General features: G+C 46.8%; 1 protein-coding gene across 1 annotated transcript; it reads left to right on the forward strand.

The window, feature by feature from the left end:
* Positions 1–1211: 1211 nt before the first annotated feature.
* On the forward strand, positions 1212–21700 carry nup98 (nucleoporin 98 and 96 precursor). The gene is made up of 35 exons (XM_028030974.1): positions 1212–1375; positions 3038–3147; positions 3568–3663; positions 4320–4505; positions 4571–4710; positions 4880–4987; positions 5303–5483; positions 5563–5714; positions 5781–5918; positions 6717–6852; positions 6923–7015; positions 7122–7253; positions 7328–7461; positions 7535–7722; positions 7804–7923; positions 10061–10247; positions 10609–10720; positions 10802–10915; positions 11005–11143; positions 12477–12654; positions 12731–12892; positions 14728–14943; positions 15883–16015; positions 16082–16317; positions 16395–16579; positions 16826–17091; positions 17163–17423; positions 17529–17686; positions 17758–17898; positions 17968–18110; positions 19660–19881; positions 20137–20378; positions 20447–20601; positions 21112–21229; positions 21323–21700. The coding sequence occupies exons 2-35, from the start codon at positions 3069–3071 to the stop codon at positions 21520–21522; spliced, it is 5451 nt and encodes a 1816-aa protein (XP_027886775.1). The 5' UTR covers positions 1212–1375; positions 3038–3068; the 3' UTR covers positions 21523–21700.
* Positions 21701–21866: the final 166 nt, after the last annotated feature.

The raw sequence follows: 21866 nt of genomic DNA on the forward strand, positions 1-21866 counted from the left end.
TGCTCTTTTTATAAGTTGCTTTACTTAACTGTTGCTTTTCTGATTTGTAATGCAATCTTTTCCATAAAGACATGCTGCACTGTGTCAGGCAGACTGCATTTATTGTACACTAACCCATTCAATAAATTAGAAAATTACTGGAAAAAAAAACACAGAATTTTTTTTTTTTCAGGAGGTGACTTTCTACTAAGTGAAACATATTATATAGATTAACTACGGTTTGATTAATCTATATAATTTATAGTTTATATAATAGTTTATATAGTTTATAATTTATATAATATATAATTTCAAGCTAATAAAAGCTTAAAAGCCTTTATTTGTATTAATTATGATTATTGTACACTTGCAAGTGATGAAAACATGACATTTAAAATTATAACATTACGCCAGACCCTTAAAGCTGCAGTTTGTAAGTTTTATAGAAAAAAAATGCTTTTACATATTTGTTAAAGCTGTCACATGTTGTTACAGTATGTTATTTGACTGCTCTTCAGGGTTACTAAATCTGACTGATAGTTGCAGTCTAAAAGAAGTTCAAATTCAAAAGTGCTTTATTGATCCCAAAGGGAAATAAAATGTTTGTTTAAGTTCTGTTTGAGTTCAGTTTTACAATACTACTACATAATGACACTTGATCAACAATGACTGTTAATCAGTGATGATGTCATGTTTGACAGACATTTCAAAATAAATAAAATACAATAAAATCATTGCAAGGAAACGGCATTTTTATTAAAATATACACGTTTTGGGCTTTTCTGGCACACAGTGACAACCATTTTATATAAATGTTCCTATCAACACTTCCTAAAAACCTGCCAAATAATGTGAAAAAGAGCCCACATTTTAATGACCTATTCATTTAATTTTGCTGTCCTTTGCCCTCAGGAAAAAACTCTAGCCCGCCCTGATTAAATTGGGCAGGCTAAAATTTTATCCCCCTGATAAATTTTAAGGGGATAAAATGGCCCCCTGATAAATTTGTTCTCGAATCGTCGCTGAACAGAACACAGGCGCCGTCATCAAAATGCTGAAGAATCGCATCTTCTTTAAAACATGAAAAATAAACGTAATTAGGAATTAAATATTTGTTTCGCAACCAACTACTGTTCCGAAAATAATATTACGGTGAAACTTATGTTCTTCGCGTTCTTGTTTTCGTAATTATGAAACCGCTCCGTCGACGTCATCGCGTATGAAAGTGCGTAGCAACGTCTGCCGAGCCGTTTTCCCTCCTCGTAGACGGAGCTAGCCGCCACCAGGTGTTCAGAGACTCAGCGTTCAGACGGAGAGCTCTCCTCACTCCATATCGCAGTCTCTGCCGGAGGAGGTTCGGCCGGCAGACCGAACTGTCGCGGCGGTTTCGGCCCAGGTAACTATTAGCCAAACATTAGTTGCTTTTCTACATTTTACTCGCTCCCGTGTTGCTAACGCGGTTAGCATTGAGCTGGTTAGCTAACGTGTCGTAGCGCATTTAGTTTTAAAATGTGTCGCACCTTTGAAACCAAGAAGCAGCCAGTAGCGTTATATGTAAGGGCGCCGTAGGTCTCTTTCTGTGGTGATAAGAGATTATTGAAATAATAATTTCTGAGCTGAAGTGAGAGGTGGCGGATATACCAAGCGTGTTTATGAGCTACAGCTACATTAGCTGATCCGGTCTCACCCAGCTGCAACTAGTTGAGTGATCTGACTAGTCAAAACGTGTCAACAACCTAGGTTAGTTTCTGCTTCAAGGAGCGAGCTGGCAATTCAGCCCGGAGAATCGCAGCTGGAGCTGGAGGACGTTATCAGGCGTCATTAATGATCCTCCATCCCCGAAGGACCTGCAGGTCTTTCGGGTGCAAGTCTATCATATTTTTATTTCTTACATCAGAGGTTCATTTTTTTTATCACTTTAAATACTTTTTCTGGACTAGTTTCACTTCAGCTCAGAACATCTTGATAATGATGTTGACTGAAACCATCAACACGGTGTCGCTCCGGCCTCTGCAAACCACAGAAATCCGGGTCGGGGTTCCTGATTGTTCCGGGTCAGTGGAGGCCCACGCCGAACATTAATCACAAACAGTTGTTTTCCAGCCAAGAAGTATTCCTGAGCTTCAAAGCCTGAATCAGAGATGATTTTGGACATTGGAGGAATCTTTTTAGCTGTTTGAGTCTCCAGTCGGTTGTAAATTGGCCTGTCACGATGATAAACTGTAATTATTGTTGTTTTTTGAGGACATTTCAAGTGATATGTTGATAATGATGCAAGCTTGTTCTGTCAAATACCAACAAACTTTAATTCTAAGATAGCAGTGGAACTGGAAGATATTTTAAATATGAAGAATAAAACTGAACAACCAATATTAATAAATAATAACCACACAAAACCAAACCATAAATGAAACAGATTATCTCTACAAACAAAATTTCCCCTTGAAGTGGGTCTTGTATAAAATTGACTTGTTTTGAGTGTTATATTTTATGTTTTTCTCTCATCACAAACATTCCTGGATTGTTTCTTTGATTCTTTTTTTCATGAATGTTTGAGAAATCCTTTGTTCTCATATGAATATATATATTTATTTATATGGCCGCTCTTCTGTTGATGCGAGGAGCGGCCATATTGGATCATGAGGTCAGCCTAACCAGTTTAATGGGATAATCCGGCTCCTGGAGATGTTTTTAATCTTCTGTTTTTCTGTTTGTTTTTATTCTAAAACAATTTGTAACCTTTTGAAAGGTGCTTTATAAATACAGTTAACCTCTGAACTTTAGGGAAACAGCAGAGTTAACGGAGCTCTGAGCAAAGAATTCGGTGGTTATTAAACATGAAGCGCAGTCTGAAGGTGTGCTTAGTCCATTAAAACTGCTGGATGGAGAAGAACTAGATCAGATCAATTGTGATCATAAAGTCCAGAAGAGAAACACTTAATGAAGACTAAAGATTTTTAAGTCTTGTTAATTTCCACTTTGTTTTCTGTAAAAATGTATTTGTTAGTAAAAGTTAGATTTGAGTATGAATGTCACGTTTTGATGTTTGTCTCTGCAGAAGATCTATGAGTTCCTGCTAGAAGGTCAAGATGTTCAACAATTCGTTTGGGACTCCGTTTGGCGGTGGGACGGGGGGCTTCGGCTCCTCTTCTGCCTTCGGCCAGCAAAGTAAGTCGGCTTTTCCTCATTAGATCAAACCAACAGCAGCTCACAGTAGATCGTCCTGATTGGATCCCACATGGAGGGTCTGAACCTGATTGGCTGGTTTCCTCCAGATCATGTTATTATTGATAATATCAGCTCCTCCCTTCCTTTCCTGCTGGTTATTAATCAGTTAGCAGCTGTTTTCTACTGAGTCCATTAACAACAGCTACAACCCTTCCTTTAGCAGAAGGTGGCGCTAAATCCTGCTTAACATGCTTCAGCGCTGGGTTTTCTGAGGAACCGTGGAGCTCCCTGCTGTATCCTGTGCGACACAAAAACGTCAGGGTGTTTTTACGTCCAGACCTGAACGCTGATGTTCCGTTTTATCGGGATGCTTCAGGTTTTATCGGGATGTTCTCCTCTGCCCTCTTCCTCTCCAAACAGACACGAGTTTCGGTGCAGCAGGAGGTTTTGGGACGTCGGCGTTCGGGGCGACCACAAACACCGGAGGATTGTTTGGCTCCACGCAGAACAAACCTGGTTGGTTCCTCTGTCTTTCTCTTCGCTTCTGAGTCCGACCAGAACCTGAAGTAGAACCTGAGTGTGTTTGACCGTTCAGGAGATATCGGTGTTTTAATGAGAAGCTGGGATGTCTGGATGCTGCTGAAAAATCTTATAGTTGATTTTTGAAGCTCAACGTTCATTTAATTCATAGAAGCACAAAAAATACCGAAACTGAAAGCAGTTATCAAAATTACAGTAGACCTTTTTTGTAATTTAGAAACTGCTGAAATAAATTAAGTTTATAATACATTTTTAATTACGAATCTTGACATTTTTAAAATCAGCTTCATGTTAACTGGTTTCCCAAAAATCTGAAATTAAATTCAAATATGTAATTTGAGTTCATCTTCTTAAATTAGAGCTTTTGCTGATGATTATTCAGGTCTCTCTATTGATTAAATGATTAATCAGATACAAAATCTCCACATTCTGCAGATTGTTTTATTTAGCCACTGAATCCTTTTTGTACGATATCAGAAATGGATTATAATGCAAATAAAAACTTTAGGAATTCCTGATCTGGTTGTGAATCCTCAGATCAGCTTGGAGTTTGTGTCTCGGCTCTGACAGAGGTCCAGAGTTCTGGGTCGGGTTGGTTTGACCCGGCTGTGTTTTTGGTCCCACACCCTCAGGCGGTCTGTTTGGATCCAGCACCTTCAGCCAGCCGGCAACTTCCTCCACCAGCACGGGGTTCGGGTTCGGCGGCGCCACCGGGACGTCCACCAGCCTGTTTGGAAACACCGGGACCGGAACCAGCGGCGGTCTCTTCTCCCAGCAGAGCAATGCGTTCGGTGCCAACAAGCCCACTTCCTTTAGCAGTGAGTGTCCTGCGGGGTGGCGGCGGGCGGATTTTGACGGGTTCTGATGGAGACTCTTCCCTCAGGCTTTGGGACCAGTACCAGCAGCGGCGGCCTGTTCGGTTCCACCAACAACGCCACCAACCCGTTCGGCGCCTCCAGCTCGCTGTTCGGAGGCTCCGGCTTTGCAGCCAATCAGCAGCCAGGAACCACAGTGAAGTTCAACGTGAGTGTTCAGGAGGCGGAGTCAATAGCAGGGCGGAGCCAGCAGGAAGCGCATCATGGCGTCTCTGCTCCAGTTTCTTAATACTTTCATGTTTTAGATCAGGACAGAAGGTAAAATGGCCGCTTGGCGCCATGGTAACTGTTTTAACCTCCATCTGAAATCTGTGCAGCCTCCAACAGGAAGTGACACGATGGTGAAAGCCGGCGTGACCACGAGTATCAACACCAAACACCAGTGCATCACCGCCATGAAGGAATACGAGAACAAGTCTCTGGAGGTGTGTGTGTAACAATTGTTGCTCTGGAAAAGAGGTTGTTACATGAAATCAGTTAAATTTTTAAGTCAAAGCTTTGGTTCTGCATTGATGTGATTCTCGGGAGAAAGCGGAGCAGGAAGTGGACTGGTGATAATCCGAGGAACTGATTTGTTGGTTTGTAGAATTCAGACCAGGACGGTTTCTGAGTTGGAGCTGCTGATTCTGGCTCATTGCCGTTCTGGAGAACTGATCTTGTTCTGATGAATTCTGTCGGATCGCCGCTCCATGCTGTCGTAATGATTTCCCGAGTTTTCTCCTGGTCTCCATCGTGTGCAGGAGCTGAGGCTGGAGGACTACCAGGCGGGCAGGAAGGGCCCCACCAACCCCATGGCGCCCGGCGCTGGTGGCCTGTTCGGCGGGGCCACCCCCACCTCCAGCGCCTCCACCGGACTCTTCGGTGCCACTGCCTCCAACTCCAACTTCACCTTCGGGCCCAATAAATCAACTTTTGGACCCGGTGAGTCCTCGGCTGGTTTCTGGTTCTGTTTAGGAAATGGTTCAGTCCAGAGACGCCGCCTGCCTCTGTCCCCTCACAGCCACTGGATCCTTAGGAACCAGCAGCCTGTTCAGCCAGCAGAACCAGCAGCAGGCCAACAGCCTCTTCAAGCCGTTCGGCGCCCCCACCACCACCCAGAGCTTCACCTTCGGCAACACCAACACCATGGGCCAGCCCAACACCAGCACCATGGTGAGAGCTCAGCATCCAGCACGCCTTCACTGCCTTTCTCTGCTTGACCTGTGGCTGTCTCCCCAGAATTTGTTCGGCAACACGGCGGCCCCTCAGACGGGCGGATTGTTCGGAAACACCCAGACCAGCACGGCCACTGGCTTTGGGACCAGTTCTGGGCTGTTTGCCCCTCAGAGCACTGTCTTTGGAACCGGTGGCACACAGGTACGGGACACGACCCAGAAACTGCTTTTAATCCAAGCGGATGAATGATCTGATTCTGATGTTGCTGACCAAACTAAACACCAAATATTGTCTAAAAAGACAAACAATAAAATATTATTAATGTATTTTTTACACCTCAGTTAAATCCTAATGTATTTATTAGTCAGTGGATTTTAAAACTATCTATGTAATGCTGGTCACATTTCAAAGCAAAATAAATCTAACCTGCAGAAGGCAATGAAGAGTCAGCATATTGGTATGCTTTTCTGAATTTTATACATATCCTGAGGGCTTAAGTTTTCTCATATTTTCCTTAATTCAACCATTTTGTTTAGTAATTCTGTTTACAACAAATAATGTGGATGAAAACATCGAATTGCTGCTGCTGAGGTTCATTTACATGAACTTTATCGAGCTGCAGCACAAACGCAGAGCCAAGCGCTGCCAGAACACAAATAGTGAATGAGATTTAAGATTTAATTTATTTGGTAGGAACAACTTACATTAATTATTTCTATGAATGTGTCAGAATTAGACACGTAATTTTTTTCATCTGTTCCTGGAAAATGCTAAATTAATCCTGATAAAAACAAACAAAATTATTTAACCACACAAATTTACTCAATAAATATAGTCAATACAACCGAATAAAAAAAAACAAACAACGAAACTACACGCAATGGTCATAAACCGTAGTGCAGACTAACCGCGGACACCATGTTGTTTTTTGTTCACATAGATCTATGCGCTCAGATCCGTCTCTTTCCTGCTGATGGTTCTGTTTCTATCCTCTTCCAGCCCAGTCCGTTCGGGAACAAACCCACTGGATTCGGAACCACCACCACTAGCGCTTCGTCGTTTGGCACAAACCCCGGAATCTTTGGGATCAAGCCCGCTCTGACTATGGGGACCGGAACCAACGCCTCCACTTTCGGTGAGCTTCCAGGGTTCTGCCAACCCGCTCCGGTTCCTTCCTCCTCCTAACTCCCTGTCTCTGCCTCCAGGTTTTGGACCGAACCCAGCTGGAGGAGGACTCCTTAGTAACAAACTGATCACTGGTGGACTGGGAGCCGGACTAGGAACCAACTTTCCGACGGGTACCGACCAGGAGCAGAACTGCTGTGGACTGTTAATATTTGCTGATTGAATATTGCGATGTTCTGATTGGATCAGTGCAGCTGATCTGTGCTGTTTGTCCCGCAGTCGGAACCGGGTCTCTGTTTGGAAGCACCCAGAACAAGCCGGGCACGGTGCCAGGAATGGGATGCTTCAACACCGGCGGCTTCAGCAGTGGCAGTGGCGGCTCGGGTTTCGGGGTCACACAGCAGCCCGTCGGTGAGCTGCCGGTTTCAGATACGACCCGTTTTCCCAGCCGTCCACACGCTCTATAGATCTGTTTCCTGTTTCAGCGCTGACGGACCCGAATGCCAACGCCGCCCAGCAGGCCATACTGCAGCAGCAGCTCAACGTGCTTGCCTACTCGCCGTACGGCGACTCGCCGCTCTTCAGGAACCCGCTGAGCGACCCCAAGAAGAAGGAGGAGGTGAGTGGCGGCAGCATCATGGTCGCCAGGACAACCACTTCCTGCTTATATTTGATCCTATTCCTGGTTCCAGCGTCTGAAGCCGACCAATCCAACAGCCCAGAAGGCGCTGACCACGCCCACCCACTACAAGCTGACGCCGCGACCCGCCACCAAGGTCCGGCCCAAAGCGCTCACGTCGTCCGGCGCCTCCAAGTCGCAGCTCTTTGACGGTCTGGACGACGACGAGCCGTCGCTCACCAACGGAGCCTTTGTGCCCAGGTGCCGTCTGGTCGTCATGGTAACCAGGAGAGCGGCCGGTCGGACCCGTCCGTCTCACGCGGTTCTGTTGTTTCTGCGCAGGAAGAGCATCAAGAAGCTGGTTCTGAAGAACCTGAGCAGCAGCCAGTACAGCAGCAGCAGCCTGAACAAAGACAGCGACGACCTGGCCTCGCCTTCAGAATACCCTCAGAACGGACACAGGTACCGGCCCGACCCACAGGCTCCGTTCCAATAGCAGGACCTACCCGACCCAGACTGACTGAAGCAGTTTGACTGTTTTCACTGTAGATGAAATGGTAACCTGTAAATCATAGGTGTCAAACTCTGGCCCGCGGGCCAAATTTGGCCCGCAGTGTAATTATATTTGGCCCGCGAGGCAATTTCAAATTAATATTAGAGCCGGCCCACCGGTATTATACGGTGGCAACGCTGTGACGCCGTATTCACCGCTTATACTACAAATCCCATAGTGCTCTGCTGTTTTTTGGCGCGTCAATCAGGACAGAGGCAGACACGCCTCCTCCTCTGTGTCAGTAGCACTTATGGTAGCGAACATGGATGTATTAGGAAGGTGGTGATCCGTCTTCTTGCGCACTCCTTTGGTTGAAAGCCCCGGCGCACCCCGCATCCTCGTGCCTCTCCCCCCAAACCACACTGCAACCTCAAACTACAGCCGTCACTGTGTTACCCTACCAAAACATGGCGAAAAGAGACAGAAAATAGAACTTTTCTGGACAGGTGGGAGACAGAATATCTGTTTACATATGTATGTGAGCAACTTTTCTCCTTAATGAAGATGACGAAAACGTCTCACAGGAGACGTCTGACTGACGAACACCTTTGTTCGATAATGAAGGTTTCCTCAGCTCAAACTCTGAGCCCCGACATTGATGAACTGGCATCCAAGAAAAGATGCCAGGTATCTGACTTGGCCGCATCAGAGTAGATCAGTGTGTCACAAAATGAGCAATAAATAAGTTTTTTATGCACCTTTTCTTGTTACTCCAAGGCCTGAATGGTTTATTCATAGTTTATTTAATGATTTATTCATAGTTGTTTTATTTTCAAATTTATTAGCCTGTGTACAAAGCTAATTTTGACATTTACCTCAGAAAGGAGGCATTAAATTTTTTATTTAAATTTTATTTAATATGCCATTTATATGTTTTATTATTATTTTTAGCAACTCAATTATGCACGCCTGCACCTTTAAGTTATATAAGGCTTGCTTGTTCAATATTTATTGTTCAACCTTGGCCTGCGGCTTTGTTCAATTTAAAATTTTGGCCCACTGTGCATTTGAGTTTGACACCCCTGCTGTAAATGATCATTAAGTGAACTTATTGATATAAAACTGAGTCAGGACGGGTAACTTACTGCTGAAGAGCTTCAGTCTCAACATGAAATAATTGATGAAATCTAAATTATAAATGTTTTAGCTCTGCTGAACATCTTAAACTCAACATTTCACCGCCTTCCAGCCATTTTATCAGGATTTATTTCACACCTGAACGTAGGAAGTTTTCCTTTTGTGATGTTGCAGCTTCAGTGGGTTTTATAGATTCTTTCTGCTGCATTTCAGTTCAAAATGGAGGAGTTTGATTGGTTCATCTGCGTAACCTTCATTAAATTATTTGAGATTTAAACATACCATAGATTGTTCACAATAGATCTATGCACTGACATCAGTCTCACTCTGCGCTGTGATTGGTGCTTTAAATAAAACACTGAAATCAGGAGCAGGAAGACGGAAGCCAGAGTGGAGGAGGCGTTTTTCTCCCTCGGTAAAGAACGGATGTTCAAACTCTCAGATCCTCCAGGAGTTCAACTCCAAACCTGAGAGGTTAACAGATCCGTCTCTGAGCTTTGGGAACGATTTCTAAACCTCTCGGCCTGAAGCTTCTCCATATTTACTCCTCATTCCTGCTGCATTCCAGCAGTTAGTGGGATCAACAATAACATTGTTTTGAGACCATTTTCCAGTAACATAATGATGAAAGAACGCATTTTCAAAGATCAATAAACTTTAAATTATAATGAACATTTAGCACTGGAGCTGGAAAACATTTTAAATATCCAGAATAAATAAATAAAATAAATTGTGAAGTCTCTGGAAATCAAATTATTCTTCAATAAAAGACCAAAGCATCCAGTTTTTGATAGAGGGAGAAAAACGCTAAATCATGAAGTGTAGGGAGACTTTCTGTGTGTTTTTTTTTTTTTTACTTCTCCTTAACTTGAGCCTGAGTGATCAGAACCGCAGTCGAATCTCAGCGGGTTGCAGCTGCATCACGGCTGAAAATGAAAAGGTTCTGTTAACGTTCTGCTCTTCCTGCAGCCAAGCGGAGGACAACGACCTCCGGGAGGTTCCAGGTGTGAGCGGCCGGGCCGACGACGACCCCGAGGTCACCCAGTTCTACGTGAACCCCATCGCCAAGCCCATCCCGCAGAGCCGCGCCCAGCCCAGCCTGCAGGACACCATCAGCGACCTGAACATGCACAAGCAGCCCAGGAACGACCTGGAGGTCAGCAGGTCACGCCGTTCTGCTGGTTCACTGTTACCAGGCTGAGGTCCACATGTTGGATCAGATCTGATGTAGCCGGGCACAAAGATCTTCTCCTGATTAACATGAGATCGTCTGGTTTATTTTCAGCATCTCAGGTTGTTTAGATTAGAGATGAACCAATCCACCGTTTCACTTCTGATACCTGAGTTTTACTATCGGCTGATACAGAAGAACAGCCAAGTGACTTAAAAGTGTCCTTTTTTTTTTAACATAAATGTCCCGAACTCCAGATTTATGTGATAACTGTGGCAGAATGACGTCACTCAGAGCAGGAAGCACAGAGTTAGAGTGAATAGATCTGCCTTTATCGTTCCTCCAGCTGAGCAGCGACGACGTCTCTGCATCCCTCGGTGACGACTCTCTGCAGGAGGACAGGGAGGAGGAAGAGGAGGAGGAGCAGGAGGAGTCCAAACCGTCTCCTCACCCTGCAGGTCAGAGTCTGTCCCTGTGACTGCGTTTCCCATCAGCCCCTCTGCTGGGTGGGCGGGGCTAAGCATGTGCTGCGCTTCCAGGCATCGTTCTGAACCGGGTGGGTTACTACACCATCCCCCCTCTGGACGACCTGGCCGAGATGCTGGACGAGAACAGAGAATGCGTCGTGGAGAACTTCACCGTCGGCAGGAAAGGTAGCGCCCGAATCCTCCCGCCTGAAATGTTCCTGAATGAATCCCATTGGTCTGCTGACTCTCAGCTGGATGCTGATTGGTCCTTGCAGGTTACGGCTCTGTCTTCTTCCCCGGAGAGGTCAACCTGACGGGCCTGAACCTGGACGAGATTGTACACTTCAGGCGCAAAGAGGTCATCGTTTACCCGGATGACAAGAACAAGCCGCCGGAGGGGGAGGGGCTTAACCGGTGAGGCGGAGCCTAAATCTGACTCTTTATTTCTGAAGCTTCTCCAAGTAAATCCAGAAACAAATGTAGGAAAAACATATCCTGCTCATCCACTAACCTTTGAATTCCAACAGATTGCAGGTTTCTATTGATTCCTCATAATTTGTTAATACTGGAGGTGGGACTGCATTAAATATTGGTTAATTTCTATCTTTAATTAATCACATTACTGACAAAATGAGCAACATTTTCAAATCAAAACCCTTTTTACAGCTAAATTATTGACTAAACATCAGAAGTAAAAAAATAAAAAATAAAATTGTTTATTTTTACAGGGTTTCCACACAGTAGTAAAAGGTAGTAAATTAAATTAGCTCAAGTTAAGGCCAGTAAAAGGTAACAAATAGAATTAAGGCTGTAAGCAGCCCCGAACGGCCCTCGGAGCTCAGCGCCGCTCCGGCCTATTGGCGAACATGAGGATTCCAGCACAACCGCCCACTCGCCACCTCAGACGCTGTCGCGCAGTTCCTGCACCGGTGCCCAATGCGACCTTTCTGTCTGATGAGGTGTTATTTCTCTGAGAACTCAATTTCTCAATTGATCTCTTTGTCACTGGTGGAGTAACACTGACCCCTACTGGCAAAATACTGATGTACGTATCACTAGGGCCAAAATTACTTTAACCATACATCTATATATATATGTATGTATGTGCACCTCTATATGTCATACAGATTATATATACAATAATTGTAAGTGGGATAGTTTCTTACCTGGGCCATCATGTGACATGGGTCAGTGCTTTGAATTTACTAGTGCTGCACCGATTATAGTTTTCTGCCTGATTGCTGATTACCAATCTTTAAAAACCCTGACCTGCCGATTCCGATTTTGCTCTATACAGTTTTTTATTTTGTCTGGAATCTCACTAAAAATTGCTTTTGGGAACAGTGGGGTCACTATTGTTAACGACAACCATGCAGTCATGACCTGGTGGGCCAGTTTATCAGAATGTTTTTCTATCCGTTTATCTTCACAATTTCTCTGATCATTCATGGAGCTTCTGTAGAAATGTGATTATAAACGCTAACATTAGCATTAGCTGCTACATGTTTAGCATTGAGGCTATTTTAGGCTAGCATAGCTTTCTGACAGGCTAACTGCTTTTAGCATAACTTGAACACACTGGTCTCTCCCAGCGTCCAATCAGATCGTTTAAAGCAGAAATTACAGAGAAGCTGGAGTCGAACAATAAATGGACTTGATGTAGCGTCGGTTCATCAGACGGTCCTGTCTGGTCCTGTCCGGTCTGTGTGGTGGTGTTTCCCGTCCTGACCCTGCTTCCTGTCTGCAGGCGGGCTGAGGTGACCCTGGACGGCGTCTGGCCCAACGATAAGACGACCTGTGCTCAGATCCGCAGCCCAGAGCGACTCGTCGACATGAACTACGAGGGCCGGCTGGAGAAGGCCTCCAGGAAGCAGGGAGCGCGCTTCCTGGAGTACCGACCCGAGACCGGCTCCTGGGTGTTCGAGGTGGGTCTGGTCCCGTCCAGTCCGGTAGAACCCGCAGGTCATCAGGGAATCTGACTCCGCCACCTTTCTCCTCCAGGTCAGCCATTTCTCCAAATATGGCCTCCAGGATTCAGACGAAGACGACGAGGTCCCGCCCAAAATCGACCCCAAGAAGCTGAAGACGATGATGTCACTTCCTGCTTCCAGGCTGCAACAGCTGCTTCCTCCATCCCAGCAGCAGGTGGCGCCGCAGGCCCAGGTAGAGCAGCCTGCGCCCCTCCTCACTCCTCCTCTTCCTCACTCACACATTGATCAGATTTTCTCATTTAATCTGGTGATAAAATAATTTAATCCGGAAGAATCAAATTCACATTTATTATCATTGATTATTATTATTATTATTATTATTATTATTATTAACTAGTATTGTTTGTTTTGATCGGAGCTTTTCTCCACCAGGTGGCTTCAGAATAATTAATAATTTAGATTTTTTTGCATTTTTTTATCTGACATATTAATAAAAATCTGGATGTTTTCAGGTTTATTCCAGTCAGGTGATTTACCTGCTGGGTAAACAGAAACAAAATCCTGACCTGCCTGCTGGGACGAGTTTAATGTTCACTGCAGTCCAATCATGTTAGAATAAATGTTGTTATTAACCATAAATTTGTTGATTTATTACTCAATTGATTGATTGATTGATTGTAAATCAGGATTTTCTGTCTGGCTGATGGATGTTTCATCATTTTGGTGTTTCAATGTTGGTGGTTCTGTTGCTCCGGGTCTCAGCTGAACGATCCGGTTCTGGTTCTCGTCAGAACCAGAAGCTTTTTACTTTTTCTTATGCTCCTGGTTCTGATTCTGGTTAGAGGCCGGATGTGTGAGTTATTTTCCTGTAGGTTCTCAGATGAAGGTGAAGCTTTTAAAGTGAAATTAATGCGACTTTTTAACATGAATGTAATTTCTATTTTCTGTTTAATAAAGTATTAAAGATCCTGTTATGTTCGTTTCTGAGGTACAGCAATAATGTTCGTGGGTCAATTTGACCCAGGGAGTGTTTAATTATGCAATAGTGTCAGAAACCAAAAAATTCCTCCAAAACATTTTTGTATCTGATTATTAACTCCAATACTAATCATTTCAATCAATATTTGTGCAATGATGTTTTTTTATTTCTCAGAAATTAAGGATCAATGACGACAACCTGCTCATTTACTCATTTGGACATAAAGAAATGGAATTTACATTTTTTATGTCCACTGATAAAAACTTAGACACAAATAAACTATAATTTCCTTGAAATTGATCTTTGGTAATTTTTTTATATTACACTTTTTTTTTTTTAAATGGGTGATCTTTATAATTGAACTTGAGACACATATACTGTTCAGGGTCAAATTGACCCGCTGATTAAAATCAAGATAAATGAGTCATGCAGAGAGTATTTATGTTTTCCTCCACTTCTGCTGAGTGTCACTCAGTGTGGGTGGAGTTTGTCCACAGGAATAGAAAAGATTTCCGTCAAAAGTTGTATGAACGCTTTCTGCTTTCTCACAGTTTCCTAGTGAAGTAAAGAGAGTAGTGAAAAAGTGGACTTGTGTGTTTGTGTTTTAGTGTGGGGGGTGAAATATGGTTCATAGCTGCAAAGAAACATAAAATTGGATGTTTTTTTTTTAATCATTTTTTGCACTTTAACTAGACTGTTGGTCAAATTGACCCGAACAGTATCTATGTAAAAAGTAGATGCAGGGGGAGTTGCATGAATACGTTTTCAATTTATTTGCAGAGTGCACCTACTGAGACAAATAGAAAAAGTTTCATGCAAAAAAAATACTTCCAACTATTTTTTTTTTAAAATTGTCAACTTTAAAAACGGGTCAATTTGACCCACAACATAACATCAGGGTTAAAGATACTTGTAGTTTCTCTTCAATTTTTTATTTTAAGTCTGAAGTGATCCGATCCTCTAATCGGGTCGATGTGAGGAAATGTTGCAGGTTTGATCCGGTCCCTCTCATGGATGCTTGACCTCTGACCTCACCTGGTCTGTCCAGAGTTTCTTCGTCTGTCCTCATGCTCTCTCTCTGTCTCCAGTCCACCGCTGTGGATTTGGCGAGCGGCGTGGCGGAGCTGGACAGCGACATGGCCGACATCACGCAGGGCATCCCGACAGAGAGCATGCTGGGAGGAGAGGAGGAGGACGGCGAGCTGCCGCTGGTCGACATGGAGACACCAGCGCTGACGAACCATGAGCCGGCGGTGTGCAGCCACATCCCGTCCACTCTGGGCATCAACCCGCACACGCTGCAGGTAGAACCGCCGAGCCGCTCCGGAGGAGAACCACGGGAACCCGGAAAATAAAAACCGTCTCAGTAACGAAGCTAGCACTGCAGTTTCTGTCACGGGGAAAACGCACAATAACCTCATGATTATCACTGATTTACTGAGGCTACATGAGAAATATTTTCATGGAATTTTGCAATATTTTTTCCTTATTTTCAAAATGTACATATAGAAATAAAAAGATGAGAAAAATAACAGGCAGACAGACTATACACAAACTTTATTCATCCTTTCAGAACCTTAAATATCTTCATTTTTGTTATTCACCAAATCGTTCGTGGATTATATCTGGACATGAAGTCAGGCGGGAGCAGCAGTGGAGTAGGAGAAATGCTGCCACCAACAGGTGGGAGTTGGCATCACTTGAATCCAATGATTCTGTCTGTTTATCCTGAATATTTGTAATAAACTCCACAGTTTCTCATAATTTGGAAAGAACAGCCAGAGGCCGCCGGACAAGTGAAGGGACAGGATGGTACTTCAACTATAAATCTGGCTTAATCTGTTTCCACTGTAAACTAAGCGTAGCCTGGTGGGGTTTAGTAAAGCCTGGAGGCCCGCCAGGCTGATGATGAAACCCAGTTATTAGTGTGAAAAATCCTGGGATCTACTGACTTAAATTTCTGCAAAAACCTGTAAGGGCTAAATAGGTAAAATGGCTCCACATTCCTGTAAAAGGAGCTAACTGTGCTGTTGTTTACAGGAGCTGATCTCCTTGAAAACAGGAAGTTGGCTACACGGTTTTATATCTGTTTCCATTTTCTGACATGTTTCCGGACGTGGAGTCGGTTGAAGAAAAACAATCTTGTTTCCTTTTTAAATGTTTCGTTTTGGTTCAGATTAAGAGGAGCTGAGGCGACTCTGACAGTTATCCGTCTGAGTAATCAGATTACTTCCTGTTTCCAGATAATGAAGGCGTCTCTGTTCACTGAGGACGAGGAGGACGGCGACATGTTCCAGCTTCACACAGCGACCAAGGCGTCCGCCGACATCTCGTCCCCTCGGCTCGTCCTGCCGGGCTCTCAAGGCCGGCCGTCAGGTAGGAAACTCTTCCTCGCGCTGATGAAGACCTTCCTGCTGGTTTCTGACCTTCCTCTCTCTGCAGTCAGGGGTCTTCTTCAGGCCCGCTTCACCTCCGGCATCTTCCCTCAGCGCGTGGAGTCTCCTCTGTCCCGCGGTTCCCCGGCGGCAGCCGACCCGCTTCGGCCTCCACGGTGGAAGAGTCCGGTCCCCGCCCCGTTCCTGCTGCCGGCCCGGGCCCCGGAGCCCGCCATCAGGACGGTAGGGGTGCGGCGGCTGGGCGGCCCTGTCCCTCTGAAGGAGTCCGTCACTCAGGGGAAGGTCAGTTCTGGATCACCGACTGAGCCACGACGCTTCAGCAGGAAGCAGTAACAGCCTGTTCTTTTGCTGTCCTGCAGGGGGCGCTGCTGATGGACACCGGCCTGTTCGCCACCCGCTCCTTCAGAGTGGGCTGGGGTCCCGGCTGGACCCTGGCCCATTGTGGCAGCCGACTCAGCGCGCAGTCCGCCGACCAGACAGAGTTCCAGGAGCAGCGCACCAAGACGGACTTCAGCTTCCTGCACAAACCGGCCCGGACCAAACCGTAAGGAAAAACTCCTGAACGGGCCCAGTCCACTAGGCGGCTTACAGGAAGCCCAGAGTTCTAAAATCCACTTATGACCTGGAACGTCGTAGAACCTGCGGTTCCCCCAACAGGCCAGGAGAGACTTCGTTCTTTAAACCATTAGCAGCCGTTTAGGGGCCTGATTGAGTAAACATTAAGTTTAGTGGGGACATTTCAAAGGGTTCTCTCTAAGGTCAAAGGTTAACCTGAGCTGTGTGTCTCCAGACTCGCTGAGAGCCCCTACAAGGTGGTGGTGGAGCAGCTGGTGGGACTGGAAGCTACTCAGGGGACGAAGATGAGTGAGGAAGAAGAGGAGGAGGAGCGGCATGCGGTGCTGCAGCGCCCCCTGGAGATCAGCCTGAAGCACAGCACCGTCAGCGTCCCTGAGGGCGCATCCTGTCCGCTGGTGGAGCCGCGGCCCGGTGTGGCAGCGCTGCACGACTACGCCGAGTGGATCAGGGAGCTGACCGCGGAGCGCAGCGACGCTGACCGTGAGTTCTGGTTCGGTGAGGGACGGTTTGTCTCCGCACTCCGTCCCTGACCTGTCCTGTCCGTCCCGCAGCCGTTCTGGGCCACTGGGCCGAGGTGTGGACGCTGTGCGAGGCTCTATGGGGCCAGCTGGACCCAGACGCCGGCCCCCTCGATGACTACCAGCAGCAGCTGCAGCGCCGCCGCGCCTTTTCCGACTGGCTGGCCCGCGGCGCCGCCAGCAGGGTGGAGGAGGAGGTGGCGCTGGCGGGGAAGGGCCGCCACGCAGAGGCGCTGTTCAGCTACCTGACGGGCCGCCGCATCAGCGAGGCGTGCCAACTCGCCCAGAGGGAAGGTGAGAGGAGCGGACAGAACCTCGGGTTCTGATGGAGACCGGCAAAACCTGATAGTGAATTTAAACTGGAGCTATAAACAGTGTTTGGCAAATGTGTGTGTTTAGGCGACCACCGCCTGGCCCTGCTGCTGTCACAGGCCTCCGGGTCGCGGTTCTGCCGCCAGCTGTTGGACCTGCAGCTGGCCGACTGGAGTCGGACGCAGACTGACCTCCACCTGACCGAAGAGCGGCTGCGGATCTTCGCCCTGCTGGCCGGGAAGCCGGTGGGTTTCGTCGGCTCGGAGCCGTCCTACCCACCGCTCGGTTCTGGTTCTGAGCGGTTCCATCTCTGCAGGTGTGGCAGTCGTCCGGGTCAACGGTGAACGTCTGCTCGGAGCTGGACTGGAAGCGCTGCCTGGCCGTCCACCTGTGGTACCTGCTGCCGCCCACCGCCTCCGTGGCCGACGCCCTTGTCGCCTACGAAGCCGCTTTCCAGGTGAGTCCCAGTCAGACCAGCCTCTCTGCCGGGTCAGAACTGCCCTGATTGTTCTGCTGCCCCCTGCAGGGCTCAACAGAGGCTGGCAGATACGCCTGCACACCACTGCCACCGTACCTGGATGGGGCGCCACCCCTAGAAGAGGAGGAGGAGGAGCCTGAACGACCGCTGCTCGACCTCTGCTTCCACCTGCTGAAGCTCTACAGCGACAGGTAAACCTGAGGCACCAGAACCGGTTCCAACTCACTTCACTGAACCAGACAGTCAGTAGAACCAGATGAATCAGGTTCCACCTTTTCCATTTAAACAGTTTAAAGTCGATCATTTAAAAAACGATCTGTGTTCCTCAGATCATCTAATCTGTTTGACCTGCAGTTCGTACCACAGCCTCTTTTTTGGATACTTTTTTTAAGAGTTCTCCAAAAAGACATCCCCAAAATGAATTCCATACATCTCAGGAACTACAAGGTGTATTTGACTGGTTCAGGTATCAAGATAACGGATAACGGTAATATTCCTGAGAATACTCTAGAAGTCTAAAAATCAACACTTGTATTACTGAGAAAGAACAAATACATATGGCACACAGTGAAAAAATACTAAATAAAAATAATAAATTCTAATAGAATACATTACGTAATGTGAATTTTCTTTAAAAGCATCCAGTGGAAACATAGAACATGATTACAAAATCCCATAGCAACATCATTCACCAATCCTAAACGAAACGCATTTGCGTAAACGACCGGAAAGCTCCAGCTAACAAAGAAAGTCGTTTGAGTATAGAGGCGGTATCTATGGAGACAGAAAATTTGAAAATGGTGAGAAATCACATCAGTGTGACACAAGAACAACAGATTACAGTACCTGAGTGGAAATATTTACTCTAACATGGATTATGACCACGAAACGGCAAAGGTAGAACTGAATTTATGTTTTTAGCTTCGTGAAATGAGTTTTTTCCTCCCATCTTCTTTTGCTGCTTGTTCAGTGAGTTTTGCATGTAGCCTGGTGAATCTAGTATTGTTGGAAACAGCAGAGCTTCGGTTTTACTCTGATAGTTTGTGTTCATTGGACCATGTTGCATTGTCATTGCTGCGTGTTTTACAGGGGAAGCCTCGTTAGCCTCATTAGCATCTAATTACATTCTTTTTTAAGCTGCTTAGTGTTGAAGCTGAGTGATGTTGAGGTAGAAAATATTGTTTCTATCATTTAGATGAGCTTTTTCCCGATACGTGGATATGCAATATGCCTATATTGGTAAATGTATCGTATGTGTTTTCAATTGATCTTGTTGGGGAAAGTGCTGAGGCGCCAAATGTGGGTCCTCATGTTACAGGAGGTAGGGCCGGTATCATGTCTGAGAAATCCTTTAATCAACCATTCAGCTGTCCAAAACGCCCGGGTGGACTTAGCCCCGCCTTCAAATACAAAGCTCCTCCCGCACTCAGCTCCTTCAGCCTTCAGAAAAACGTTAAAGGATTAATAGAGGAGCCATGTTGGGATGACTTCCTGGAGGCGGAGCTTCAGAAAGAGCAGGCGTTCTTAAAGAGACAGCAACACAATTTTAAATAGCTAATATTGAAATTATTTATTGAAATAATAAATGAGAAAATTTAAATAAAGTCATATTTGGCATTTTTATAAGAACTGAAGGTATCATAGTTTATGATTATGCTATAAAATGGCGCTCTGTGCCTGGAAGCCCCATAGTACTGTTCCTTTAATGGTCCGGTTCTGTTGACCCGTTTCCCCCTGCAGACTGTACGGCCTGCAGCCGCTGCTCGACCCGCTCACCGTCACCTGGCGGCGCCTGGACTACCGGCTCAGCTGGCACCTGTGGGGCGTGCTGCAGGCGCTGCGCTACACCCACCTGGCCGCGCCGCGCCAGGGCCTCGTCCACGCCGCCTACGCCGCCCAGCTGGAGAGCGCCGGCCTCTGGCACCTGGCCGTCTTCATCCTGCTGCACGTCCCCGACCACAGGTCAGAGCCAGAACCGGGTCCGAACCCACTCTTATCATCCCGATCAGAAAACTGGGCTGGTATTTCTGCCATAATGCTCAGCTGGAACCTTTAGTGTCCAAAGGGAACAATAAATCTAAGATGAATAAAATCTCCTGCGGAGTTCCCCAAGGCTCCGTCCTCGTCAGTGTCCAGATGTGAACAACACGCAGCTTTTCTAATGCATTACGAGTTTCCTGTGGCTGCTGCATAAATCAAGTTTCTTCTTCTCTGCAGGCAGCGGGAGCGCGCCGTCAGGGAGCTGCTGGCGCTGCACTGCCCCCTGCTGGAGACAGAGGAGTCGGCCCGCAGGGAGCGCTTCCTGACCGACGGGCTGCTGGTTCCGGAGAGCTGGATCCACGAGGCCAAGGCGGTCCGGGCCCGGCGGGACGGGGACCGGCACCGCCAGGCCCTGCACCTGTACCGGGCTGGACACTGGAACCAGTGCCACCGGCTGCTGATCCAACACCTGGCCTCAGGTACCTCCCGCACGCCGGACCCGACCGGCTCACCACGCGTCACGTGACTCGACCCGTTTCTCCTGCAGACTGCATCGTCAACGACAACCACGACTACCTGCTGGAGTTCCTGGAGGGCCTGGCGGTACCAGAACACAGCGCCAGCATCCAGGACTGGGAAACGGCCGGCAGAGTCTACCTGGACTACATCCGGGTCATCAAGTCCCTGCAGGACATCCAGCAGGTCGGTTTGGTTCTGGACCGGTTCTGTAAACAGAAATGACTTCACTTTGATGTGGCAGCGAGGTGGATCAGTTTGTAAACTTTATAAAGTTCATTTAAAGACAACAAACTAAAAGCTGCAAACAGCAGAAATGATGTTTAAGATGAAAAAATAGTGAAAACATCCAGGATGTTAAACTGTGAGCGGTGACAACAGCTGCCACTAACGACTCATTTAGTCATTGATTGATCGATTAGTTGATCTCCTCGGTCACATTTAAGGTTTTTTGCTTAATTCAAAAATGGTTTGTTCAGTTTCTGATTCCTGACTGCTCTGTGTGGCTTTAATTAGTCAACTAATTTAGTGCCGTTAATCTTTTACTAAATCGGTTGACATTGTTTCAATAATTGTTTGAGCTCTGTTGCTGGTTTTTAGTAATTCTGCTCAACTCTAAACTATAATGACCTGTGACGCCGTTGCTGGGGTAACCGTCGGGGATTGTTTGTGTCTAACGCGGTTCTGCTGTCCCAGACGGACAGCTCCGGTGCTGGCTACCAGCTGGAGCGGCTCTACTCTGACGTGACGTCGCTCTGCGGCCGCATCGAGCTCCTGCCCTGCCGGACCGCCAGGGACCACCTCGCCCAATCAGGTGAGGGCCGGGAGCCGGCCAATCACAGCTCACGTTGCTCTGATGTTTCCGGGTCGTTTCCTCTGATCTTAGCTCCGCCTCTTCCCCCCGCAGAGATGGCGAAGCGCGTGGCGAACATCCTGCGGGCCGTGCTGAGCCTGCAGCAGGGCGACGGCGCCGCCGACCCGCTCAGCGTCCCGCTGGAACAGCTGGCGCCGCACATCAGCCGCCTGCCCATGCCAGAGGATTACGCTCTGGAGGAGCTGCGCGGCCTGACCCAGTCTTACTTGCGACAGCTCGTCGTCAGCCAGTGACCCGGACAGGAAACGCTCCGAGTCCCAACAGGCTGGACCCGACCCCATCAGAACTCCGGTTCTGATCTTCTGAGCTCATCGGGAAGTTCAGAAAACCCCAAACTAAGGCGGAAAAACCTGGAGATGAGTTGATTAGATTTCCTTCTCTCACAGGAAGCTTCTTCCTGCAGGATTTCAAAATAAAATCACAACATTGACACATCAGAAGAGACTCAAATGGATCAGAACCAGCTGGAATTTAAAGTCCTGATTATTGGTTCTGTTGGATTCGGATGTGTGAATGAAACGGATTAATTATGAAACGGCGCCGCCTGACCCGATCAGAGGTTCTATTTTTTTAGGTT

The sequence above is a fragment of the Xiphophorus couchianus genome, chromosome 11, assembly GCF_001444195.1.
Source record: "Xiphophorus couchianus chromosome 11, X_couchianus-1.0, whole genome shotgun sequence".
Classification (NCBI taxonomy): domain Eukaryota; kingdom Metazoa; phylum Chordata; class Actinopteri; order Cyprinodontiformes; family Poeciliidae; genus Xiphophorus; species Xiphophorus couchianus.